The sequence below is a fragment of the Bison bison genome, unplaced genomic scaffold, assembly GCF_000754665.1.
Source record: "Bison bison bison isolate TAMUID 2011002044 unplaced genomic scaffold, Bison_UMD1.0 scf7180017864366, whole genome shotgun sequence".
Taxonomy (NCBI): domain Eukaryota; kingdom Metazoa; phylum Chordata; class Mammalia; order Artiodactyla; family Bovidae; genus Bison; species Bison bison.
The window spans coordinates 1,365,508-1,391,601 of NW_011494938.1; the positions used below are offsets into that span (position 1 = coordinate 1,365,508).

At 41.1% G+C, this 26,094-nt stretch overlaps 1 protein-coding gene across 10 annotated transcripts in view; it reads left to right on the top strand.

The window, feature by feature from the left end:
* The window catches only part of SLC8A1 (solute carrier family 8 (sodium/calcium exchanger), member 1), a 451,994-nt gene that overhangs the window by 403,846 nt on the left and 22,054 nt on the right, over positions 1-26,094 (top strand). For all 10 annotated transcript variants that reach the window (XM_010855550.1, XM_010855555.1, XM_010855558.1 and 7 more), the window contains one exon: positions 2,568-2,843. In XM_010855550.1, the coding sequence (XP_010853852.1) occupies positions 2,568-2,843 (276 nt within the window). The remainder of the gene's footprint in view (positions 1-2,567; positions 2,844-26,094) is intronic.

Genomic DNA, 26,094 nt, shown 5'->3' on the forward strand with positions numbered 1-26,094 from the left:
TAAGACTTTATTTGACCAAACATGGATTCATAAGAAGCAAGAAGATTGTCCAATTGGCTCTAGCTTAAGCAGTTGCCTTACTTTTGACAGTTGGCTATTTGAGATTGATGGCTCCTCAATTTCATTTTCTCCGATACTGGTGTAGGTATAGGAATTGCCTATGGCTGAGGTTTCGGCTTGCTTACATCGATTCCTAAGGCATTAGAGTCACCCTAGTGTAATGGCCAAGTGGCCTCCTTGGTCACTTACTTTAACATGGTCATCCACACTTTCTCCCTCTAGTGAGTCTCACCTTTTTCCATCTGTGGCCAAGTCAAGTCCTCGTTAGTCTCCAAAGCTGATTCCATCCATCTGCTGGGGGCGTCTTCCTGAGAGCTTACTCCAGAGCTTCCAAAGCCTCAGACCAGGCTACCTTCTCTGCAGATGCCAAAGTGCATCTGCATAATAATTTCTGACCTCGTGCTCACTGAAGAGTGACCCACTGCCTCTTTTCTCGTCCTGTAAGATGACAGATGACAAATCCAGACACGCCTCATGTTTTGTGAGAGCCACTTTTCTCTCAGAGCTCCTCTGCTTTAAGAGGCTTTCCCAATTATGAGCTGCCTCAGATGGCCTCTGCACAGAGAGTCTCGTGAAGGGCACGCACATTGGCCCCATGCTGGCAGTCTCAGATCTTGCCGTCAGCTGGGAAGTGTGGCCGCCCCACCTGCTGCCAGCTGCATTAGTTGGGAGGACAGTGGATCCCTGATGACAAGATTTTGGGAGGTAGTGGTGGCGAAACAAAGTCTCAAGGAGTTCTTTCCAAAGTGGCCACAAAACACAGAAATATTTATTAGCCCCTGCTTCAAGAAGAGTTGACATTCGAGAAGAGTTGAAAATATGTGAATGGGGATTATATCCCTATGTTGTTGCTGGTTCATTTGCTAAGTCATGTCTGACTCTTTGTGACCCAATGTACTGCAGCACAGTAAGCTCTTCTGTCCTCCACTATCTGCCGGAGTTTGCTCAAACTCATGTCAATTGAGTCGTGATGATACAGCTATTTCACAATATCACATTGTAAATGAAGTCTCTGTCTTAAAACACTATTATTGTTTTCCTGACTTCTTTAAAGAGTAAGCTTTGAATTTCTTGGTAGTATTATTTAATACTTGATTATTATGCATTGATAGTATCATGTAACATAATTGGCAAAATTGGTATGGGTGTATCCATTATGTAATTAAGTACTTAAATTGAGTCAGGAGGAATCCAAACACACATTCATTTAACTTAGCCAGCTTATTGCATATGCTGGAGATGAGATCAAACACTAAAGACACAAAAATGAACACATTCCTGCCCTTGACAAGTTCACAGTCACAATGGAGGAAGAACAGGTGCAATCTAGAGACTGGTTCTCAAACTGAGCATGTGTGGGAATCACCTCGATGACTTGTTCACACCCCTCCCCCTTCACCTCCTCCCCCTAGTGTTTGATGAGTGGGGCCAGGAATTTGCATTTCTAAAAAATGTCTTGCTGCTGCCACTCTTCTGGGACCACACTTTCAGAACCAGTGATCCAGTGTTACCAGTGTTGGGGGGCTATGGAAGCTTTGAGAAGTTCCCAGCATGGCCAGAGGGAGAGGGGGAAGGGGGCAGGGAAAGTTTCACAGAGGCAGTGATGTTTTAAAGAATAAGGAGAGAGTGGTTAGGATATGCCAAGCACTGCTGTTGCTGCTGCTGCTAAGTCGCTTCAGTCGTGTCTGACTCTGTGCGACCCCACAGACAGCAGCCCATCAGGCTCCTCTGTCCCTAGGATTCTCCAGGCAAGAACACTGGAGTGGGTTGCCATTGCCTTCTCCAATGCATGCATGCATGCAAAGAAACTTCAGTCGTGTCTGACTATGCGACCCTATGGACAGCAGTTCCTCTGTCCATGGGATTCTCTAGGCAAGAATACTGGAGTAGGTTGCCATTTCCTTCTCCCATGCCAAGCACATTTGGTTCTAAAAGATAAAAGTAAGAGAAAGTACATTACATACAGTTGTTTTTTTTTAATGTGAATAATTCCATTTGGCCGGGATGAAGTTTGAGTTTGAAGTAGTTGCAGGAGATGAAGCTGGAGAAATATGCAGGGCTCACAGGCCTCTATTAGAACATGGTCCTATATGAGATCATGTAGCCATGAATCCTCAGAGCCAGACTCCAAGCTGGAAAGAAAGAATCCTGGTAGAAGAATCGTCAGTTATCTTTCATTAAAAGAGGCTTCTTTCCAAGCCTGGACATGACTTTCCTGGTTTTGGGGAGAAATCCTTTTCATTTCTATGAAATGACAACTCTCACTGGAGGTGACATGGGAGTAGAAAGTGTGTGTTGTTTGCATATCACCAGAACTGGTTGGGGCTTAAGTTTTTGCTGTTGTTCCCTGAAGTATGCCAGTACCTTAATAATTATTTGGTTGATTATGATTGGCTATTGGAAAACCCAAAGCTTCACCTACCTGTCAGGCAAGGGCTAAAAAGCCTGGGAAGGAGAAAGTAGGAGAACAGGTTTTGATGGAATATCCTCCATCTCTTTCTCTCTAGGGGAAGATGACGATGACGACGAATGTGGGGAGGAGAAGCTGCCCTCCTGTTTTGACTACGTGATGCACTTTCTGACTGTGTTCTGGAAGGTCCTCTTCGCCTTTGTCCCCCCGACAGAGTACTGGAACGGCTGGGCGTGTTTCATTGTCTCCATCCTCATGATCGGCCTACTGACGGCTTTCATTGGAGACCTCGCTTCCCACTTCGGCTGCACCATCGGCCTGAAGGATTCCGTGACCGCGGTGGTGTTCGTTGCGCTTGGAACCTCAGTGCCAGGTAGGGAATACATGCCTGTGTGATTGCCTCAGAAATGGAAGCCCTTTCACCTTCTTGACCTTTTTGTTTCTGCGGTTTCAAGGTCTGCGCTAACAAACCCGGCCCATGAAAGACAAAAGCCCAAAGCTATGCATGATGTCACTGCCAGAATACTGTCATGGCATTTCTCAAGGTTAGAAAGCTGGTCAGTGTCCTCATGCTGACAGGGTAGCATTCCCAGAGGGCCTGCCTGCCTGCCCAGAGAGAGCAGACTGATTTGACGGCTAGATTGATAGGTCAGCTTCCTATTACAATTAGAACTTTGAAAAACACAGCTGCAGAGTCATCTTTAAGAACAAAATTTCTGTCTTCTGTGTATTTAGCAAGAAGCACTCACTGTATTTGTTGGGTGATTTAGTCACTAAGTCACGTCCAACTCTTCTGAACACATGGACTATAGGCTGCTAGGCTTCTTTGTCCATGGGATTCTCCAGGCAAGAGCACTAGAGTGGGTTGCCATTCCTTCTCCAGGGGATCTTCCCAACCCAGGAATCAAACCCAGGTCTCCCGCATTGCAGGCAGATTCTTTACCGACAGAGCTGTGACCTGATACGATGTTCTCTTGACCCAAATATTAATGGGAGTAAATAAAAAATTAACATGAATCAGAACAAGGAAAAAGTCATCCTGACCAAAGTGAGCAGACCAACTGGACATCCCTTCATGCATTCCTCTAAGGTGAATTTTTCTTCCAACCTACAGCTATATAGCTCATTATGTATACTCACTCTTCTAAGTAAGATAGCCTTCTCCTGAACATTACTTTGAGAGCAGTAATTTTCAGACTTTGTTGAGCATCAAAATTACCTCAGAGTTTGTTTAAAAAATGCAAGTGCCTGAGAGCCATGGAATCGGAAGGTTTAAAGAAGGGCCCAAAATGTGTGTTAAGCTCACAGGTGATTCACAAGTATATATCAACACATCAGAGTTTATTATAAGTCAGGTTCTGGATCCACTCTCCAGCACTGGTTGACATCTTGACAGAGTTACAGCCTCAACTGAGAGTAACAAGACTCGTGTCTCTATCGACAGAAAGTCAGTGACAAGAGTTGCAGTGGGCTTGGGAAAAGGCAGGACTTGTGGAGAGATATAGCTATTCCCTTCCCACTTTCAACACTTGCCAGAGCCTTGATAAAAACGCTATGACTTCTACTAACACTTGACATAGTTGGCAATCTGACTTGGTTTTTGAGACTAAAAACAAGCACAGCTGAACCATGATTTCTTGATCTAAATCATTAATTGTTCTTCTCAGGTACTTATTATCTCCGTGACTATGTATAGATTACTTCTCTGAGCCTCGGTTTCTTCATTTATGAACTAGGGATAACCATACTTAACTTGCAGAATAAGGGTAAGGATTAGAAAAATGCCTGTAAATTATACAGCTAGTAAAGCATCTGGGACATAGAAGGAATTCCATAAAAAAGCAGCTTTTGTGATTATGGTGTTGAATGGCTAAAGATGATCTGACGAGTATGAATCCAGACCCTTCAGCCTTGAGAAACAAGGGATGGATGAAATGTCCAGATTTACACTGGTCAGCCACAGCGCTTGGTGTTACACAACTGATTGACTGTTTGAAGGTCTTGATCATGCTGGGCCCAGCATGGTTTGGGAGTCCAGCTGAGTTCATGGAGGAGCCGAGCAATTACGAGTGCTCTTCCTCCCACCTTAGAGAGCAGGGCTGTGCAAATTCTTTCTGTTGATTGCTGATCCTCAGAAGAGAGTAGATTCCCCCTTAAAACCAGCTGTACTCCAACAGATATGTGTTTGGTCTTTATTTTTTACTAAGAATGACCAGAAATATAGCAAGCAAGAGGAAAAACTGAAAATACTCTTCAGTTGCTTTGTTTAGAGAACATGTACACAACCACAGGAACTAAGCATCACGGTCAGCCCCAGCTCTGTCTCAGGTTACTATAGGAAAATGTCAGGGGATCTGCTGTCCTTAAGGCTTAAGACACCGTGCGAAACGGTGCCCAAGTCAGTGCACACTCTTGGCCGTGGCACACTCTTAACCCTTGAGGAGAATATGTGCAAATTATGATAATGAAGGCAAAATTAGATCTCCTGACAGTTATTCAAAATTAGCCTGAATTTCTGAGAAGTCAGCAATAGGGCCTACCAAATGCATCTCTGACTTTAAAAGGGATTGAAAAAAAAATGCTTTTCCTACATGAAATCCTTGGGTCTAAAAATGTTTTGGAGTGTTTTTCTTTTTTTCTTCATTCATATCAATATCTCAAAGCTGGCTCCTTTTGCTATATATCAGTCTTCCAACATGGCTCTGTATCTCGTATTTGAATGAACCCTTTGGAACATATCGAAGCCGTATGATTAAAATTTCTTGTGTGTCATGGAATGTGGATTACAGTAAACCCTAGTGCTTGATGGCTCAGACAGGAAAGTGTCTGCCTGCAGTGCGGGAGACCTGGGTTCAATCCCTGGGTCAGGAAGATCCCCTGGAGAAGGAAATGGCAACCCACTCCAGTACTCTTGCCTGGAAAAACCCATGGATGGAGGAGCATGGTAGGCTACATTCCATGGGGTCGCAAAGAGTCAGACACGACTGAGCGACTTCACTCACTAGTGCTTGAAGTCATTTGTCCTGCCACTTAAAAACCAGAGCGGAACCCAAGTAGGGGTATCAAGAGGTGAGAAAGCCTGTGGGATGATACAGCAGAGTCATTAGTTGTCTTCCCCGCATTACCATAAATTCTTCCCACTGGGAAGCAGATTTGTTTGCTCTGTTAATGGGAGAATTCCTATAACTTGCTGTAATATTAACTGTGCAGTGTACTCCCCAAACAATATATTCACAGGTAATCTCACATGATCATATCTATATAAACAGACATTCCCTCCCCCACCCACCTCAGAAAACTGCAAGTTGTTCATTCAGCATCTTGTTCAATATTTCTGACTTCATCCTTCAATCCTGATGATTCAGAGAAGTGCTTGACTTCTTAGAGGGGAAAAGATGCTATTCTTCCCAAATGACAAAGCCCAGTTGCTATGGGCAAAAAACTGATTCTTTTTACTTACAGCCTGCCATTCGTTGGTATTGGTCCTAGAGCCCAGATCTTTCTCTAGGCTGACATTTTACCAGTTTTCCTAAGGTAGAAAGGTTCCTGGCTAGTGTTTGATAAGCCGCTGCCTCCTCTGCTGTGAGACTGAGATTCTTAGATTGTGATGGCATTTGAGCATTGAAAAGCTTCACTACTAGTCTTCCCGACTCAGGGTAGAATTAAATATCTATGTATCTCATTAATGGTATGTTCTTACCATAGTCAAAATCTTGGAAAAAAGAGCTTATGACTTTGCAGATGATACAGAGCTTCTTCATACCAACTGGTAGTGAGATTTTATTATTAACCTACCAGCAGAGAAGGACTCCTGACAACCCTCAGGTGTGCCTGTATAAGCTTAAAGATCCAAACTTGTTCATAGAGGAAGAGTCTTTTCTCCTGACTCACCCTTCCCCAGAGCTGCCTTTCTGGAGAAGAAGAGGACTTCCAAAACAGTATGTTCCCACCTCCTCATGTTGGAGTGAACCAGAGCTGGGTCTCCAGCCCTCTTCTTGGTCACGCTCACCCCCTGGGCCATTGTCCCAGTCTCCAAGTCTTAATTACCATTGACACACCAGTGAATACCAAGTGTACATCCGCAACTTCAACTTATCCCTGAGCTCTAGATTCGTATACCAGCTGCTTTCCTACATCCATACTGGATGTGCAATTCACAGCTGAAAAGCACCATATACCAAATAGAACTGTTGATTTCTACTGCCCAGGTACTTTATCTTTCACCCAAACCTATTCTTTCTAGATCTTGCCTTTCTCTGGAAAACAGTGTCATCTTCCCAGGCGTTCCTGATTCCTTTGTCCTCATCCCCAGTGAATGTGTTCATAACTGCTGCAGATCTTTCCTCTACCATCTATGTTGATCAGACCCACTTAGCTGTCTCGCTCATAGTCATGCTAGCCTGGGCAACTGTTTTTCCTCACTCTAACCCCCAGAGTAGCCTCCTATCTATCCCCATGCTTCTTCTAGAGATGGATTTAAGATGTAAATCAGACTGCATTTCTCCTAAAATCTGTCTTCCCTTTCACTTAAGATAAACTTCAAAAGCATCACTCTGGCTTACAAAGACCGTATGATTTGGCCCCTGCCTGTCTGTCCTGTTTACCTCCTTGCCCACTGTTTTTCAGCCTTCCCTGGTGGTTCAATTGGTAAAGAATCCACCTGCAATACAGGAGACCCAGGTTAGTTCCCTGGATGGGGAAGATGCCCTGGAGAAGGAAATGGCAACCCACTCCAATATTCTTGCCTGGAAAATCCCATGGACAGAGGAGCCTGGTGGGCTACAATCCATGGAGCCACAGAGTTGCACATGACTGAGCATCTGAGCATAGTCTTTTTACTGTCCTTCATGCGCCAAGTACATTTCTTTCTCATGGTTTCACTAGCTGTCTAAAATGCCCTTCCCCTTCATTTGCACAAGACTGGCTGTCTTCAGTTATGTCTCATCCTAAACGTCACCTCTTCAAAGAGACCTTCCCTGACCATGCCATATGAAATAGTCACCCAGTTTTCCTGTGTTATGTCACCCTCTTTGATATTGAGTGTTTATAACTTTCTGGAATTTTTAGTGTGCTTTTGAGTATTGTCTTTGGCCTACTCTCCCCACGGAAATGTTTCATAGGAGCAGAAACCTTGCTCTTTTTCTCTATTACATCCCTGGCTCCTAGAATGATTCCTAGTTAGCATATAAATAATGCAATTACGTGTGTGCATGTGTTTGTGTATGTGTGCCGTGTATATAAATTAATGTACAATCATTTACACATGAGTATGAATTGGTCTGTCAGATTGCTTTCTTCATAACACATTGTAGAGACAGCTAAGAATTAAAGTTAGAATCAAGGGAGATGAATAGCTGTTTCTATAGCTATTTTTCTGTAGCTTATTTTTGAAGAATAGGATATATCTGAGTAGGTTATTGTAGTAAGAAAGGGCTAAAGTAAATTTCAAAGCACTAAGCCTATCAGAATGGAAACAATGTTTTCTCATTCGTAATTGTGACTATGGTGGGAACTGTGAGCAGCAAGATATTATCTCTTCATTCTTTTCTCTCCTATAATCTCTGCTTCCAAGACTCAGAACTCAAGCCAGAACTGTTAGAAACTTTAGGTATATTTTGTGGAGTGCTAAACAGGTACTTTGCAGTAGACTGGCATAAGTTCATAACCATGCTATATCACATTGCTTCGCTGGAAATGCAGGTTCGAAATACAAGAGGATAATGTGTAAGAAGGAACATTTGGAACCTAGCCTTTTTTGTACTAGGAACCATCTTTAATTGGCAATCTTTTAGCACACAGTCATTTTACTTGAGTAAAACTTGGGTATATTGGCTTAAAGCTCAACATTCAGAAAACGAAGATCATGGCATCTGGTCCCACCACTTCATGGGAAATAGATGGGGAAACAGTGGAAACAGTGTCAGACTTTATTTTTCTGGGCTCCAAAATCACTACAGATGGTGACTGCAGCCATGAAATTAAAAGACGCTTACTCCTTGGAAGGAAAGTTATGACCAACCTAGATAGCATGTTCAAAAGCAGAGACATTACTTTGCCAGCAAAGGTTCGTCTAGTCAAGGCTATGGTTTTTCCTGTGGTCATGTATGGATGTGAGAGTTGGACTATGAAGAAAGCTGAGCGCCGAAGAATTGATGCTTTTGAACTGTGGTGTTGGAGAAGACTCTTGAGAGTCCCTTGGACTGCGAGGAGATCCAACCAGTGCATTCTAAAGGAGATCAGCCCTGGGATTTCTTTGGAAGGAATGATGCTAAAGCTGAAACTCCAGTACTTTGGCCACCTCATGTGAAGAGTTGACTCATTGGAAAAGACTCTGATGCTGGGAGGGATTGGGGGCAGGAGGAGAAGGGGACGACAGAGAATGAGATGGCTGGATGGTATCACTGACTTGATGGACGTGAGTCTGAGTGAACTCCGGGAGTTGGTGAGGGATGGGGAGGCCTGGCGTGCTGCAATTCATGGGGTCGCAAAGAGTCGGACACGACTGAGCGACTGATCTGATCTGATACATCAGATTCCAAATATGAACCTTTTCCTTTCATCTCTGGCTCCTTATAAATCAAGTCAAATAAAGGTAAGCATTCTTCTTTAATTACAGAGAAAACTCTGAGATGTTGACGAGTTGCGAGTAATTTGACCTGGGTCCTATCTTGGTCTTTCTTCATGTATCTTGATTAGGCTTGTGCCCAAAGCTTGCCTACTGCTCACTTCATCTTCTCTTTACTGACTATTCACTTTTGGGACCAGAACAATTTAAAAATTGGGTATTCTAGGCCACTGGCATTGTCTGACTTCTGTTTGCTTCCAGTATTATGATTATCCTTTGAGTTCTGTCAAGTAAGAATTATTTTAGCCTAGAGATTTTAAGGCATGAAGGAGAAGGAAATAGACAGTTTTGGAGGTTTTGCCCTATTTTCTACATGGAATCTTTTTTTTAAATAATCTTTATATCAGATCGTCTGTCATTTTTAAGTTACCACTTCCAGACTTTTAAATACCATAGGATGTACATGATATAAAACTAGCCATACTAGCCATTCACTTTGCCCTCTGATTGCAGTGTTAGTGAATATGAACCACAGGAGTATAGAAACAAGAGCTTTTTTTAAAAAAAGTTTGATTGGAGTATAGTTCCTTTACAGTGTTTTGTTAGCTTCTGCTGTGTGGTAAAGTGAATCAGTTACACACAAACATATTCGCTCTTTTTTTGACTTCTAGACTTCTACATTTTTTTAATTGAAGGAAAATTGCTTTATAATGTTGTGTTGGTTTCTGCCGTACAACAATGTGAATCAGTCATAATTATATGTATACACATATCCCCTCCCTCCTGAACTTCCCCCCACCTCACCCCTCTAGGTTATCACAAAGCAGGGTTGAGCTCCCTGCATCCTACAGCAAATTCCCACTAGCTATCTGTTCTGCATCTGGTAATGCATATGTTTTAATACTACTCTGTCAGCTTGCCCACCCTCTCCTTCCACAGCTCTGTCCACATATCTGTTCTCTACATCTGTGTCTCTGTTGCTGCACTACAAGGTTCAAAAGTACCATTTTTCTAGATTCCATATATATACATTAATATATAATATTAATTTTTCTCTTTCTTACTTCACTCTGAATAACAGGCTCCAAGTTCATCCACCTCGCTACAGCTGACTCAAATTTGTTCCTCTTTGTGGCTGAGCAATATTCCATTGTATATGTGTACCATATCTATAGCCACTCATCTGTCAGTGGACATATTGACTCTTTTAAAAATGTCCTCTCCATTTAGGTGACCACAGAGCATTGAAGAGAGTTGCTTGTGCTGTATACAGTAGGTTCTCATTATCTGTTTTTACATAGTAGTGTGTATGTATCAATCCTAGTCTCCCAATTCATCCCCCACCTTGGTAGCCATAAATTTGTTCTCTACATCTGTGACTCCATTTCTGCTTCGCAAATAAGTTCATCTGTACAATTTTTCTAGATTCAACATATAATTAATACTAAATGATATTTGTTCTTCTCTTTCTGACTCACTTCACTCTGAATGACAGTTTCTAAGTCCATCCTCATCTCTGCAGATGGTACCATCTTGTTTCTTTTTATGGCCAAATAATATTCCATTGTATATGTGTACAGCACCTTCTTTATTTCTCTGATAAACATAGTTGCTTCCATGTCCTAGCTATTGTAAATAGTGCTGCAGTGAACACGGCAGTGCATGCAGCCTTTCAAATTCTGGTTTTTTGATTCAGTTTTGTTTTTTTGATATTGAGCTGCATGAGTTGTTTGTATATTTTGGAAATTAGTTCCTTGTCACTTGCTTCATTTACAAATATTTTCTACCATCCTGAGGGTTGCCTTTTCATTTTGTTCATGGCTTCCTTTGCTGTGAAAACAAAAAGCCTTTTAAAAAAAAAAAAAAAACATTTTATTTTGTATTGAGGTATAGATGATTAACAAACAATGTTGTGATGATTTCAGGTAAATAGTGAAGGGACTCAGCCATACATAAACATGTATTCATTCTCCCCCAAACCCCCTCCTATCCACACTGCCACATAACATTGAGCGGAGTTCCATGTACTATACAGTAAGTCCTTGTTGGTTATTCATTTTAAATGTAGCAGTGTATACACACTCATACCAAACTTCCTGACTATCCCTTCCTCCCATCTTTCCTCCTGGGCAACCATAGTCTCAAAGTCTGTTTCTATTTTGAAAGTAAGTTCATTGAAATCATTTCTTTTTAGATTCCACATATTAGGGATGCCATACAATATTTCTCCTTCTTTTTCTGACTTCACTAAATATGACACTCTCTAGGGCCATCCATGTTGCTGTTAATGACATTATTTCATTCTTTTTAGTGACTGGGTAATATTCCATTGTATATATGTACCATATCTTCTTTATGCATTCCTCTGTCAATGGACATTTAGGTTGATTCTATGCCTTGCAATATGCCTTGGCTATTATAAACAGTGCTGCAATGAATATTGAGGTGCATGTATCTTTTCAGACTATGTTTTTGCCCAGATATATGCCCAAGAGTGGGAGTGCAGGGTCACATGGTAGGTCTATTTTTATTTTTTAAGGAATTTCCATACTGTTCTCCATAGTGCCTGTACCAATTACATTACTGCCAACATTGTAGGAGAGCTCCCTTGTCTCCACACCCTCTCAAGCATGTATTATTTGTGGATACTTTTTGGACAGCCGTTCTGGCTGGTGTGAGGTGATATCTCTTTGTAGTTTTGATTTCCATTTCTCTAATAATGAGTGATGTTGAACATCTTTTCATGTGCCTATTGGCTATCTGCATGTCTTCTTTGGAGAAATGTCTATTTAGGTCTCTGCCCACTTTTTGAGTGGGTTGGGTTTTTTTGCTTCTGTTAAGCATCATGAGCTGTTCTGTAAATTTTGGAGACTAATCTCTTATCAGTCACATCATTTGTAAATATTTTCTCCCAGTCTGTGGGTTGTCTTTTTGTTTATTGTTTCTTTTGCTATGTAAAAGCTTTTGAGTTTAAGTAGGTCCCATTGTTTATTTTTCTTATTTCCATTACTAGCCAGTGAATCAAAAGAGATCTTGCTATGATTTATGTCAGAGAGTGTTCTGCCTGCATTTCCCTGTAAGTTTCATAGTATCTAGCTTTACATTTAGATCTTTAATTTATTTTGAGTTTATTTTTGTGTACAGAGTTAGGAAGCATTCTAATTTCATTCTTTTATAATACATGTGGCTGTCAAGTTTTCCCAGCACCACTCATTGAAAAGATTGTCTTTTCTCCATTGTATATTCTTGCATCCTTTGTCACAGATTAGGGGGCCATAGGTGTGTGGGTTTATCTCTGGATGTTCTATCCTGTTTCATTGATTTATATTTCTCTTTTTGGGCCAGTACCATACTGTTTTGATAACTGTAGCTTTGTGGCATAGTCTGAAGTCAGGGAGCCTGATTCCTCCAGCTCCAGTTTTTCCCTCAAGATTGCTTTGGCTCTTTGGGGTCTTCCATTCATACTTTGTTCTAACTCTGTGAAAAATGCCATTGGTAATTTGATAGGAATTGCATTAAATCTGTAGGTTGCCTTGTGCAATAGAATAATTTTCACAATATTGATTTTTTAAATCCAGTGACATAGTTTATGTTTCCATCTGTTTGAGTCATCTTTGTCTTCTTTCATCACTTTCTTATAGTTTTCCAAGTACACTTCTTTTACCTGCTTAGGTAGGTTTATTCCTGGGTATTTTATGCTTTTTAACACATGGAATATGGGATTGTCTCCTTAATTTCTCTTTTGATCTTTCATTGCTAGTGTTCAGGAATGCAAAAGGTTTCTGTGCCTTTCTTTTGTTTCTTGCAATTTAATCAGATTTGTTCATAAGCTCTAGTAGTTTTTTTGTGGCATCATTATAATTTTTTTGTGTATAGTATCATGTCATCTGAAAACAGTGACAGTTTTACTTCTTTTCCAGTTTGGATTCCTTTTATTTCTTTTTCTTATCTGATTGCTGTGGCTAGGACTTTCAAAACTATGTTGAATTATAGTGGCAAGAGTGGACATCCTTGTCTTGTTCCTGATCTTAGAGGAAATACTTTTAATTTTTCACCATTGAGAATGATACTTGCTATGGATTTATCATATATGGCTTTTATTATATTAAGGTAGGTTCCCTCTGTGTGGACAGATTTTATCATAAATGAGTGTTGAATTTTGTCAGAAGCTTTTTATGTCTCTATTGAGATGATCATATGGTTTTTAATCTTTAATTTGTTAATATGGTGTATCCCATTGATTGATTTGCATATATTGAAAAATCTTTGCATCCCTGGATCCCACTCAATCATGGTGTATGATCCTTTTAACATTGTTGGATTCTGTTTGTAGTATTTTGTTAAGGATTTTTGCATCTATGTTCATCAGTGATGTGGGCCTGTAGTTTGCTTTGTTGTGTGATCTCTTTGTCTGCTCTTGGTACTGGGTTGATGGTAACCTCATAGAATGGCTCTGGGAATGTTCCTTCCTCTGCAATTTGTTAGAAAAGTTTGAAAAGGATAGTTATTAGTTCTTCTCTAAATGTTTGATAAAATTCATCTGTGAAGAGAGCTGGTCCTGCACTTTGTTTTAGATGATTCAGTTGTTAGATGAGAAAATTAAGGCTTATAGAAAAATGATTTGGCCACATTTAGACCAAGTTTATATCAATGGTAAGTTATGGAATCCATATTATCTCATAATACTTAAATCTGGTATTTAACCACTTTATCATTCCACCTGGGATTTAGTTGCAAAGTAAGCATGGCAGATATCCTTTCCCATATATTTTATAATTTGGGGGATATTACACTTTTACCTTAATTTTAGTATTTTCCATTTTTAAAATATGCAACAGTGGATTACATTCAAGCTCCTTGATATCTGATACTACATTATTCTCTGGCATCAAACACCTCATAGAGTCCATGCTTCAAAAAACTTCGAAAAGTAGTAAAGACCTAATCCTCTGTTCATAGATTCTTAGCATTTCCTACATGTAAATTTGAAAAAATTAGATGGCTGGAAACTCTTAAGCATGTTCAGTTCTGACTCAGCTGGTGAAAAATAGCATGCCAAGATAATCTTCATCAGCACAGCCACGTGCTGCTAATTTAAGTGACCACAAGGGAGGTTGGGTCATTCTGACTCTAGCTAGAAGCTGCTTGTGATTTCGAGGTTGCCCAGGCACTGGGGTCAGTGGAGCCCAGGAAGGACATATTGAGGACACTATCTCAGCAGTCAGGTTCTGCAAAGACCTACTGGCAACTCTGGAAATCAACTTTCAATGTTTAGCAGAAGTAGGAGCCCTGGGAGCAGAATTTCTAGAGGTTACTGTCTAAAACACCTATCCACGCACATACTCATTCTGTCCCAACCTAACCAAAAATAGGGGGTCAGAAGGCAACACAGTAGCATAGCACCCCACCCAAAAGAAATCTCTTCTCAGGGGAAATAGTACCCAGCCATTCTGAATTCCCCAGTCATCTGAGCTACCTCGGAGACAGCAGGAATCAGACTGCTTCAGTCTCTTCCTCTTTGTTCTACTTTAAACAGATTCTGTGTTCTTATTGCTGGGCTCACAGATTAACTGTTAATAGTCTCAGTCCCAGAAAAGTGATACAGAATCTTCTCTCAGTGCCATCTTAGTGTAGATGCACCAACAGAGTATAAAAGAACAGGAACTTTAGATTCAGGTAGCCCTGAGTTCAAACCCACCTACCCCTGCTTACTAGAAGCATATTACTTAATTTCTCAAAGCCTTAGTTTCTTAAGCTGCATAAATGGGGACATGAAAATCTACCTTAGAGTTGAGGACTATATGAGAACACCTTTGTAGTGCAGGATATTACATATAGTTGACCTGATAAGAAAGTTAGATCTCTTTCCCCTTCTACTTCAATGTACTGATAAATGGGTTTAGGATTCCCACAGTATTTTTAGCTCTGCTATATTGCAGCCATTGAAAAAAATAGAAAGCCAAGAAAATTCTTAGCCTATTTTCATTACTATCCTTTGTTAAGAATTCTGATGATATGGACATCCCCAAATGTATTCCTGTCTCCTGCAGTGTCACTGACTGACTGTGAGCTTTACCCTCCAAGCACTGGCATTTCAACTCAGTGCAAGTTGGAGAGACAGTGCCGCAGCTCCAGTGTGTATACATATTAAATTGGATGGTTAACATTTCACATCAGCTTACATGGGAATGAAAACAGAATTACTTTACTCTGAGCCAAGATTTCCCAATGGCCCTGGTGACAGTTCTCTCAAGAGGACCTAAAGGGCAGGTATATTTTGTTTTCAAATGCTCTAATATGCAGTCAGTTTCTTGGCCACCAGCAAAGGTCAGGACTGTTGACAATGGGCCCTCTGATCTGTAGTCAGGCCAAGAGGCAAAGATACCCAGGGACACAGCCAGGGGAGCAGCCCTGGTCAGCCCTAGTCACTCAAATGTCTTTCCATGGAACCTTATCTGAACCGCACACCAATGAGAAGCTGCCTGGGGGTAAAACACTCTGTTCTTTCCAGAGAACTTTCCCACGAATGAGTGATGTCATTAGAATTGAAGGGTGCCTACGAAAGCAAAACTTTACAAGGACAGAGCAAGACGGAGGAAGGCCTGACACCAGATTTCACAAGATTTGCTCCATAAATGCCACAGCACTGCCTATTATCCTAAATAAAAATAAACTATATGCAACAGGCCCAAAAGCATTTTGTAAAAGCCAGTCTGGGACAGACTCATTTCAAAATTTTATTTCCATCCTTTATCCCTTTCGCTCCAAAGAAAAGCTTGTATTCCTTCCTCTTAGTTTTTTCATTATCCATTACAGTCCTTCTGTTTTTCTCAAATGGTAGCACTGCATAGGCACCTGGCCCTGTGCACCAGGCTAGGGAGAGACCAGGATGATAAAAAGGGTGTCATCTAGCAGGAGGTGGTCCAGAGAGTAGGGGTTCTCAGCGTGTGTCAGGCTTCACCTGAAGCTTTGCAGTCTTAGGATGAGGGTCCCAACCTGACACGAGCTGCCTTCAGTGAGTTCCACAACGGCCACAGTGTAAGAAAGGGAGTTAAAAAATATTTCATCCTACTCTTAACTGGGCCCTTTTATAAACTCTAGGTCAGCCAAATAAGAACACCTGGCAGGAATACCATACTATTGAGGGGCGTGTGTGTATGTGTGTGTGTGTGTGTTTGTATGTGTGTTTTGTGCCTGAAGACTTGGTGTTGTGGATATGCATTGCAGACAAATGTAAACTTTTTTCCAGCTCAAGCTGTATTCCAAAGAGAGCAAGCATCAAGTATAGGGAAAGCATATTAGGCATATTCACTCCATGGGGGTTAGCACAAGTGTGGGTCTCTACTGAATGACCAGTAAACAATGTACAGGTGAAGACTCTCATTTCTCCCTTTGCACATTTGAAAATAAGATAATGAAAATGACAGTTTTCAAGGGCCACTCTTTAATTTTTTTTTCTTTCAAATTCAGGCCCCAGACTGCATTTTTAAGCAACTTTATTGAGGCGTTATTCACATACCATAAAATTGGTATGTGGAGTAAACAATTCAGTGATTTTTTTTTCTGTAAATTGCTATGTTGTGCAACTATTACCCTGATCCAGTTTTAGAATGTTTCATTACCACAGTAAGATCCCTCATGCCCATATACAGGTAATCTCCATTTCCACCTCCAGCCCCAAATAACTGCTAATGTACATTCTGACTGCACAAAGTTGTCTTTTCTCAATATTTAACAAAGACCAATTTTAGCATAAAAATGTCATGGATTCTCTATATGATAGTAATTATACTTGTTATACATAATGTTAGGGATGCACCATGGAGTCTATAGGATTTATGATTTTTGTTTTATTCATTACACAATCTCTACAGACATGTACAGTCTATGCATGTGAGATGTTTTTGGTCTTCATTGCTTTGTGCATATATGAATTTGTGTGCCTTTTAAAACAACTCGTAACCCTTCTGCCAACAGTAACTTTGACCTCTGTGTTAGGGATTTCTGGGAGAAAATACCACACAGTGGCACTCAGAATTAGCACCATGAACCTTGAGGTTGTTGTTGTTCAGTCGCTAAGTTGTGTCCAACTCTTTACAACCCCGTGGACTGCAGCACGCCAGGCTTCCCTGTCCTTCACTGTCTCCTGGAGTTTGCTTAAACTCATGTTCATTGAGTCAGTGATGCCATCCAACATCCCATCCTCTGTTGCCCTATTCTCCTCCTGCCCTCAATCTTTCCCAGCATCAGGGTCCTTTCTGATGAGTCGGCTCTTCACATCAGGTGGCCAAAGTGTTGGAGCTTCAGCATCAGTCCTTCCAATTCAGGGTTGATTTCCTTTAGGATTGACTGGTTCGATCTCCTTGAAATCCAAGGGACTCTCCTGAGGCTTCTCCAGCACTGAAGTTCAAAAGGATCAATTCTTCAGCACTCAGCCTGCTTTATGATCCAACTCTCACATCTGTGCATGACTATTGGAAAAACCATAGTTTTGACTATGCTGATCTTTGTTGGCAAAATGATGTCTCTGCTTTTTAATACATTGACCAGGTTTGTCATAGCTTTTCTTCCAAGAAGCAAGTGTCTTTTAATTTTATGGTTGCCGACATCAAATGCAGTGATTTTGAAGCCCAAGAAAATAAACTCTGCCACTGTTTCTGTTTTTTCTCCATTTATTGCCATGAAATGATGGGACTGGATGTCATGATCTTAGTTTTTTGAATGTTGAGTTTTAAGCCAGCTTTTTCACTCTTCTCTTTTATCAAGAGGCTCTTTGGTTCCTCTTCACTTTCTGCCACTTAGGGGTGGTATCATCTGCATATCTGAGGTTGTTGATGTTTCTCCCAGCAATCTTGATTCCAGTTTGTGAGTCATCCAGTCCGGCATTTTGCATGAAACACTCTGCATATAAGTTAAATAAGCAGAGTAAAATATACTGTCTTGACATACTCCTTTCCAAATTTTGAACTAGTCCATTGTTCATGTCCGGTTCTAACTGTTGCTTCTTGACCTGCATACAGGTTTCTCAGGTGGTCTAGTATTCCCATTGCTCTAAGAATTTTCCACAGTTTGTTGTGATCCACACAGTTAAAGTTTAGCATAGTCAATGAAGCAGAAGTAAATGTTTTTCTGGAATTCTTTTTGCTTTATCTATGATCCAGCAGATGTTGGCAATTTTATATCTGGCTCCTCTGCCTTTTCTAAATCTAGCTTGTACATCTGGAATTTCTTAGTTCATGTACTGTTGAAGCCTAGCTAGAAGGATTTTGAGCATTACCTTGCTAGCATTGTGAAATTACTGCAGTTGTACTATAGTTTGAACATTCTTAGGCGTTGCCCTTCTTTGCACTTCATTTAATAATAAAAAATTAAAAAGTCCTTCAGTTGATCATAACACAGTGCTAAGGAGGCAAACTTCAGCTCTTAGTCTCATCCAGTGTGCCACCTTGTAGGCCCCTTGAATCACTTCAAATCCATGGAAACCATTAGGAACAGAGACCAAGGTCTATAGAACAGAGGCACGTGCCAGGACCTCCCTGCACAGAGAATAACATGTTTTTATTAAAATGTTGTTACTGAACTTAAAGAACTATGGGTTATAAAAAAGCATCATTTAATTGCCATGTCATGGGTACCGCATGAGCAGCAAAATGAATTTAAGACCCACTGGTATTTTTAGAAAAGGCAGATGAAATGCTAACTCAATTTACAAGGCAGATCTTCCATGTGACTACAGAAGAATTTTAGTATCTGTTGGGAATAGTGCGTATTCTGGCTATGAAATCATGGTGCTCGGCATTTATACACGATGCCAGCTGGAACGCCATCAAGGCTCCTTAGCACACAGACCTCACATCCTGCCTCTTCCCAGGAAGGGAACATAAGCTATGTATGACTGTTTATACTCTGCTTTATTCCAGAAAAGGATTTAAATCTATACAACACTTTACATGGTTCAGCCACATTTTCTGACACATCATCCAGAAATGCTGATCTCACTGGTGACCATATTTGATAACCTTTGTTTAACTCAGTACCTATAAATCCCGTGTTTTGTGCACAGGGAAAAAAGAGCTTATTTTGGTTCAGTTGTTTACAAGCAGGAAATTATGTGGTATTTTCTGCCCCGCCATCCCCTCCTTTGCCCTCTGAAGCCCAGGGGGCTCTTTGGCATGGTCCTCCATAAATTTCAAGCTATTATTAGGTTATCCCTGTTTAAGAAAAAGCATGTGAGTTGAGATAACAAGCAGGGTTGCTGTCATTCCAAACTAAAATGATCCCCGCTGGGGTCCACAAATGGGCCCAGCAGAGACTAATTATACCTCTTCATTTGTGAGGTACAGTTGCAAAAGAAAAGGCACTGCAAACGTGCACAAAGATTGTGAAAATGCCATTCTCTGAAGGATTCTAGGCATGGTGGTGCTTCAGAGGGTTGACATATGGCAAACCAGAGCCCCTAAACTAACCCACTTGTCAAACGAGAGAGGCCCCCGGCTCAGAGGAGGTCGGGACTCAGTGTGAAGTTGCATTAGAAGTGGTTCCAGGCACTGCCTGCCTTTACATTCAAGCTTCTGGAGTTGTCACATTTCGGGAGAAAGGGGACAAACCACACACGAGAACCTGACGTCAATAACTTCTGCCGTACCAGATATTCTTGTCCTGACAGTAAGAATTAAGTTCAATTCAGTTGCTCAGTAGTCTCCGACTCTTTGCGACCCCCATAGACTGCAGCACGCCAGGCTTCCCTGTCCATCACCAACTCCTGGAGTTTGCTCAAACTCATGTCCATCCAGTCGGTGATGCCATCCAACCGTCTCATCCTCTGTTGTCCCCTTCTCCTCCTACCTTCAGTCTTTCCCAGCATCAAGGTCTTTTCCAGTGAGTCAGCTCGTTGCATCAGGTGGCCAAAGTATTGGAGCTTCAGCTTCAGCATCACTTCTTCCAATAAATATTCAGGACTGATTTCCTTTAGGATTGACTGGTTTGATCTCCAGTAATAATTAGGGGACCAATATTATCAGATCTTCCGTTTAAAAGGATGACTGACTACACTGGAAAACAGACTACAGACTGGCAGGAGAGGAAGACTGGTTGAAGAGAAGCTAGAGGGTATAGCAGTAATGCAGCCAGGATTCAGACTCAGTTATATCCCATTAGAGCTGTTCTAGCAAAAAGTACTGTGGCTTCCATTGCTTGGCAGCAATCAGTTCAGTTCAGTTCAGTCACTCAGTCGTGTCCGACTCTTTGCGACCCCATGAATCGCAGCACACCAGGCCTCCCTGTCCATCACCAACTCCTGGAGTTCACTGAGACTCACGTCCATCGAGTCAGTGATGCCATCCAGCCATCTCATCCTCTGTCGTCCCCTTCTCCTCCTGCCCCCAATCCCTCCCAGCATCAGAGTCTTTTCCAATGAGTCAACTCTTTGCATGAGGTGGCCAAAGTACTGGAGTTTCAGCTTTAGCACCATTCCTTCCAAAGAAACCCCAGGGTTGATCTCCTTTAGAACGGACTGGTTGGATCTCCTCGAAGTCCAAGGGACTCTCAAGAGTCTTATCCAACACCACAGTTCAAAAGCATCAATTCTTCGGCACTCAGCCTTCTTCACAGGCCAACTCTCACATCCATACGTGACCACAGGAAAAACCATAGCCTTGACTAGATGAACCTTTGTTGGCAAAGTAATGTCTCTGCTTTTGAATATGCTATCTAGGTTGGTCATAACTTTCCTTCCAAGGAGTAAGCGTCTTTTAATTTCATGGCTGCAGTCACCATCTTCAGAGATTTTGGAGCCCCAAAAAATAAAGTCTGATACTGTTTCCACTGTTTCCCCATCTATTTCCCATGAAGTGATGGGACCAGATGCCATGATCTTCATTTTCTGAATGTTGAGCTTTAAGCCAACTTTTTCACTCTCCACTTTAACTTTCATCAAGAGGCTTTTTATTTCCTCTTCCTTTTCTGCCATAAGGGTGGTGTCATCTGCATATCTGAGGTTATTGATATTTCTCCCGGCAATCTTGATTCCAGCACAGTATTGGCAGCAATACTGTGGCTCAAAGGTTTTAAGAATTAAAACAAAGGAAGTGATATGATGTAGTGGCAAGACATAGGCTTCAGAGCCATTCTGTCTTTGTTTTCATTCATTTATTCTACAAATATTTAGTGAACATACACTAAGTGCTAAGACCTGTTCTACTTGGGGTCAGAGGGATTAATAAAAGACAGATGTTGAATCCCGTGAAGTCAGATACTTAAAAACATGATAATATTCAGATACCAATAGGATGAATATTGTTAAGAAAATAAAGCAGGATCATGGAATTGGGGGGGTGGTATTTTAATAAGATAGTATATCTCCTGGTACCACTGATAGTTGGCAAGTCACCCCATCTTTAAGCCTGTGGTTCTCCCTTTGCTGACTTAACCAGACAGTTCTAATCTTAGAAACTGTGAAAAAGTATTGCTTTTCCTTGGACCCCACTTCAAATAATGCCTTTGAATTATCTGCTGTTTTCCTCTTCTCTCTGGCAGCTAGTATTCTCATGTCACCCCCAGTCTATCTGTTCTGACCAGATAAGACCATAGTACCCTGGATGTTTCTTCCCAACACCTTTCTCCTCTCATCCCAAATATTCTGGGTTAGTTATTTTTGCCAACCACGGTTCTTGGCCTCCTCAATCAACAGAAATTGATCAGAGGCCAGACAAGAAATTCAGGCAAGGCTTTACTGGGGTACCTGCTGCAGCAAGGGGCAGAGAGAACAAACAACAGGTTCCCTTGCTTACTCACTGAAGTTAGGGTGAGCTGGTTCCTTCTATGGGATGAGGGTAGTGGTGTGTCCAGAAGTTGGGTCAGACAGGTGATTTGGGTGGTTTGCCCGCCCCTTTGGTGGTGTTGTATGCAGGGGGCTGGGGGCATGTATATACCCTGCTTATGCTCCAGGCCTATCAGAAGTAGCATTTGGGCTTTTTTATCTTTTTGCATCTTGTCCATAATTTTCCTTAACTGTACATGCATATAATTATTTTTGGTCCCTTATAGTTTATTTGTATCTTGTTACTTGAGATGTTTGTCCAGGTGTAAGCACTGCAGCAAAGGTCGCAGGTCCCAGCCTGTGTTACTATGACTGGAGGTGAAGTGAAAGTCAGTCGGTCATGCCCTACTCTTTGTGACCCCATGGACTATACAGACCATGGAATTCTCCAGGCCAGAATACTTGGAGTGGGTGGCCATTCCCTTATCCAAGGGATCTTCCCAACGCAGGGATTGAACCCAGGTCTCTCGCATTGCAGGCAGATTCTTTACCAGCTGAGCCACAAGGGAAGCCTTGAATATTCAAGGGAATACTTGAATATTATGACTGGAATATTCAATAAATGATCCACACCAAGGTATCAATGATTAATGATTTCATGAGGCCAGAGCATTGCATTGAACACAAAACAGTAATACATTTGAATAGCTTCATTGTTCAGAAGGTGCATTTGTATAATTATCTCTTTGATATCCCAGCAGCCTTGGGAGTTGGGCAGTCTCATTATGTGAGGTTTCAGCATGGGGTAAAATGTCACAAGAACAGAATTTGACCAAGGATCCTAGGAACAAGACTGCAGCATGAAGACCTGGGCACAGGCATCACAGAATGTGGGTTCTAAGCCCGCCTTCTGCATTCAAAGCTCATCCACCCTAGAGAACTTCAGTTTCCTCCCCTGAAAAAAATAGTGGGACTGATGGTACTCCTCCCAGCCACCATCCCACCTCTGAATTGTTCAGAAGAACCAGTAGTGTAACATCTGTGGAAGTGCTTCAAAAATTGTAAGATGTTGTACACCTAAGAGCTATTTATCAAAAGACATTTATTAAGTACTAAGCTGTGTTGGTGCCTGAGAGAGACAAGGACAAAGCGTGACATAAGAGCTCAGCCTCATCACATATTCCTCGCAGCTTAGAGAGAGCCCTACCCCTTATTCTCTGGTCTTCACATTACAAATAACATTTCTAGTAAGGACCCAAGTACAAATGATGAAAGACCTGGGCCGACAACTCTTCCTAGACATCTCAAGGGTACAAATCTCTTAACAAGCTTGTAAAAAGTATTTGTCAGGTCCAGTGAATATGCAAAGCAATTCTGTGGGTTGAAGTCAATAAAATCAACTGTTAGTAAATAAAATATGTTGCTGTGACAGAAGATACAAAATTAAAAGAGGATTTTGGCCTTGCTCTACCATCCTTCATTGCTTGACAGGAGGGATTGGAAGGAAACCAATACAGACATATCTCTTCAGAGCTGGCCCTGGGAAGACTTTTACAGTGGGTGAAATTTGTTTTTTAGCATTCTTGTTTCACTATATGGACTGTCCTGAGCACTTTCTTGTCTCTGGGCCCTAGGTCAGGCCCTGATAGGCAGGAAATATCCTCTTCATGTCTTCCTTACCCCTTCCTCACCCTTTACGTGTATCTGATTTGCATATAATATGTGCGATGCCTTCCATCTAAGGATTTGAGTACCATATCCATGACTACTGAAAGAACCAGAAAAAAATCAACCATATATCCCTTCCCAGATAGACTCCATTGTTTAGATGAGACTATGTTTTAATGTATCTTTAAGAGCCTTTTAATAACAAAAGTACTAAATACATTCTTTGTAAATATAATAGGAAATAGTAATAAGCAAAGAATGCAAAAGAAGTATAATCCCAACATTCATTTGCATTCTTGTATCTATCTTTCAAGTTTTAGTATGTTACATTTATTTTTCATTTGTCATTTTAGAGTATTCAACCAAAGAATCTGAAGTTAGATTTCTATACACAGGAAGATTATTTTATCTTACATACTGTTCCCCTCTTGAAGGGGTCAAGGGTGTATGCAGTAAGAGTGGGACCAAAGACCATGTTGACAGGTTTCTCTATTCCTTCTCAGCTAAATAACTGTACTGAATGAAATTGATCTCACAGTCACCAGAAACTTCTTTTCAGGGCCATGTTAGTTTTTACCTTTATATCACAAAATGGGGTATATGTTTACCAAATTTGAAAGAACAGTGAGAAAATGGTAGAAGACATAAATCATTCATATCCTTACCACCTAGAGATAAATGCTGTTAACACTGAAATGAGTATTTATACATATGTTAATTGTGCATACTGAACTTTACATTGTTTTGTTTTTTCTCATGACAATCGATTATTTTATGTAATTTATTTTTCATTGAGTACCATGTCATTTGCAAATAGTTATAGTTTTATTTCTTTCCTTCCAATTTGGATTCTTCTTATTTCTTTTTGTCTCTTTGCCGTGGCTAGGACTTTGCATACTATGTTAAATAGATGTGATGAGAGTGGGCATCCTTGTCTTTTTCCTGAATTTAAGGATAGGCTTTCAGGTTTTCATTGATGAGTACGCTTGGTGTGGGTCTGTCATAAATGAGAATGTTGAGAAAGTGAAGTGAAAGCATCAGTCGCACCGTCAGGTCCAGCTCTGTGGGACCCCATGGAAATAAGGAAAGTTGCCTTATTGTTCAGGGTGGAAACCATGAAATTCAGGTTGTTGCAGCAGGCTTAGTGGGGAAGAAGTGCTATCTGATTACACGGATGTGGAGGCAGGGCTCCGTCCAAAGGCTGCACAGGAAGGGGACGCACCACCTCACCCCTACAAGAAAGTGGAGGAAGTCTTAGTTCATCCCCCAGCCCTGCAGGAGAGGGACATTACACTTTTGGAGACAGAGATGAAGGACAGAGTTCCTCCTGCAGACCCCAGCTGCAGTGCCCACTAGGGGAGGGGTGGCTGCAGAGGGTTTTCTAGGTGTTCAGTGTCCAACTCTTTTGCAGCCCCATAGACTGAAGCCCACTAGGCTCCTCTGTCCATGGAATTCTCCAGACAAGAATACTGGGTAGTGATAGTGGGTAGTGATTCCCTTCTCCAGGGAACCTTCCTGACCCAGGGATTGAACCTGGGTCTCCTACATTGCAGACAGATTCTTTACCATCTGAGCCACCAGGGAAGCCCTATTATGTTGAGAAACGTTCTCTATACCAACTTTGATTAGAGTTTTTTCTTTATAAATGGGTGTTATATTCTGTAAACTGGGCTTTGGCATCTATTGAGATAATCGTATGATTCTTATCCTTCTTTTTGTTAATGTGATATGTCACATTAATGTATTTGCTAATGGTGAACCATCCTTATTTCACTAGAATAAATCCAACTTGATCATGATGTATCATCCTCTTTATGTATTGTTGGATTCAGGTTACTAACATTTTGTTTATTTTTGCATATATATTCATCAAAGATATTGGCCTGTAATTTTCCTTTTTGTACTGTCTTTGTCTGATGTTGATGTCAGGGTAGTGGTGGCCTTATAGAATGGATTTAGAAGTGTTTTTTCCTCTTCAATTTTTTGCTATAGTTTGAGAAGAATTATTTCTTTTTTATATGTTTGGTAGAATTCCCCAGTGAAGCCATCTGGTGTTGGACTTTTGTTTCCTAGGAGTTTTGTTAATTAAAAATTCAGTTTCACTACTAGTGATCAGTCTGTTCAAATTGTGTGTTCCTTCTTGATACAGTCTTGGCAAGTTGTCTCTGTCTAGAAATTTGTCCATTGCTTCTAGGTTGTTCAGTTTATTGGCATATAACTTTTCATACTATTCTCTTATTTTTTGTATCTCTGTGGTATCAGTTTTTAAAAATTTTTTATTGGCATATAGTTGATTTACAATGTTATGTTAGTTTCAGATGTTCAGCAAAGTGAATCAGCTGTATATATATGCACACCCACTTATTAATACATATAACCTTTTCTGTCCCCTCACTTTCAGCCTGTGTGTCTACAGCCCTGAAGGAAGGCTGTTTTTTATATCTAGTCAGCCACTCTATGTCTTTTGATTGGAGAATTTATCCATTAACTTTTAAAGTAATCATTTATCAGATCAGATCAGTCACTCAGTCGTGTCTGATTCTTTGCGACCCCATGAATCACAGCACGCCAGGCCTCCCTGTCCATCACCAACTCCCGGAGTTCACTCAGACTCACGTCAATCGAGTCAGTGAT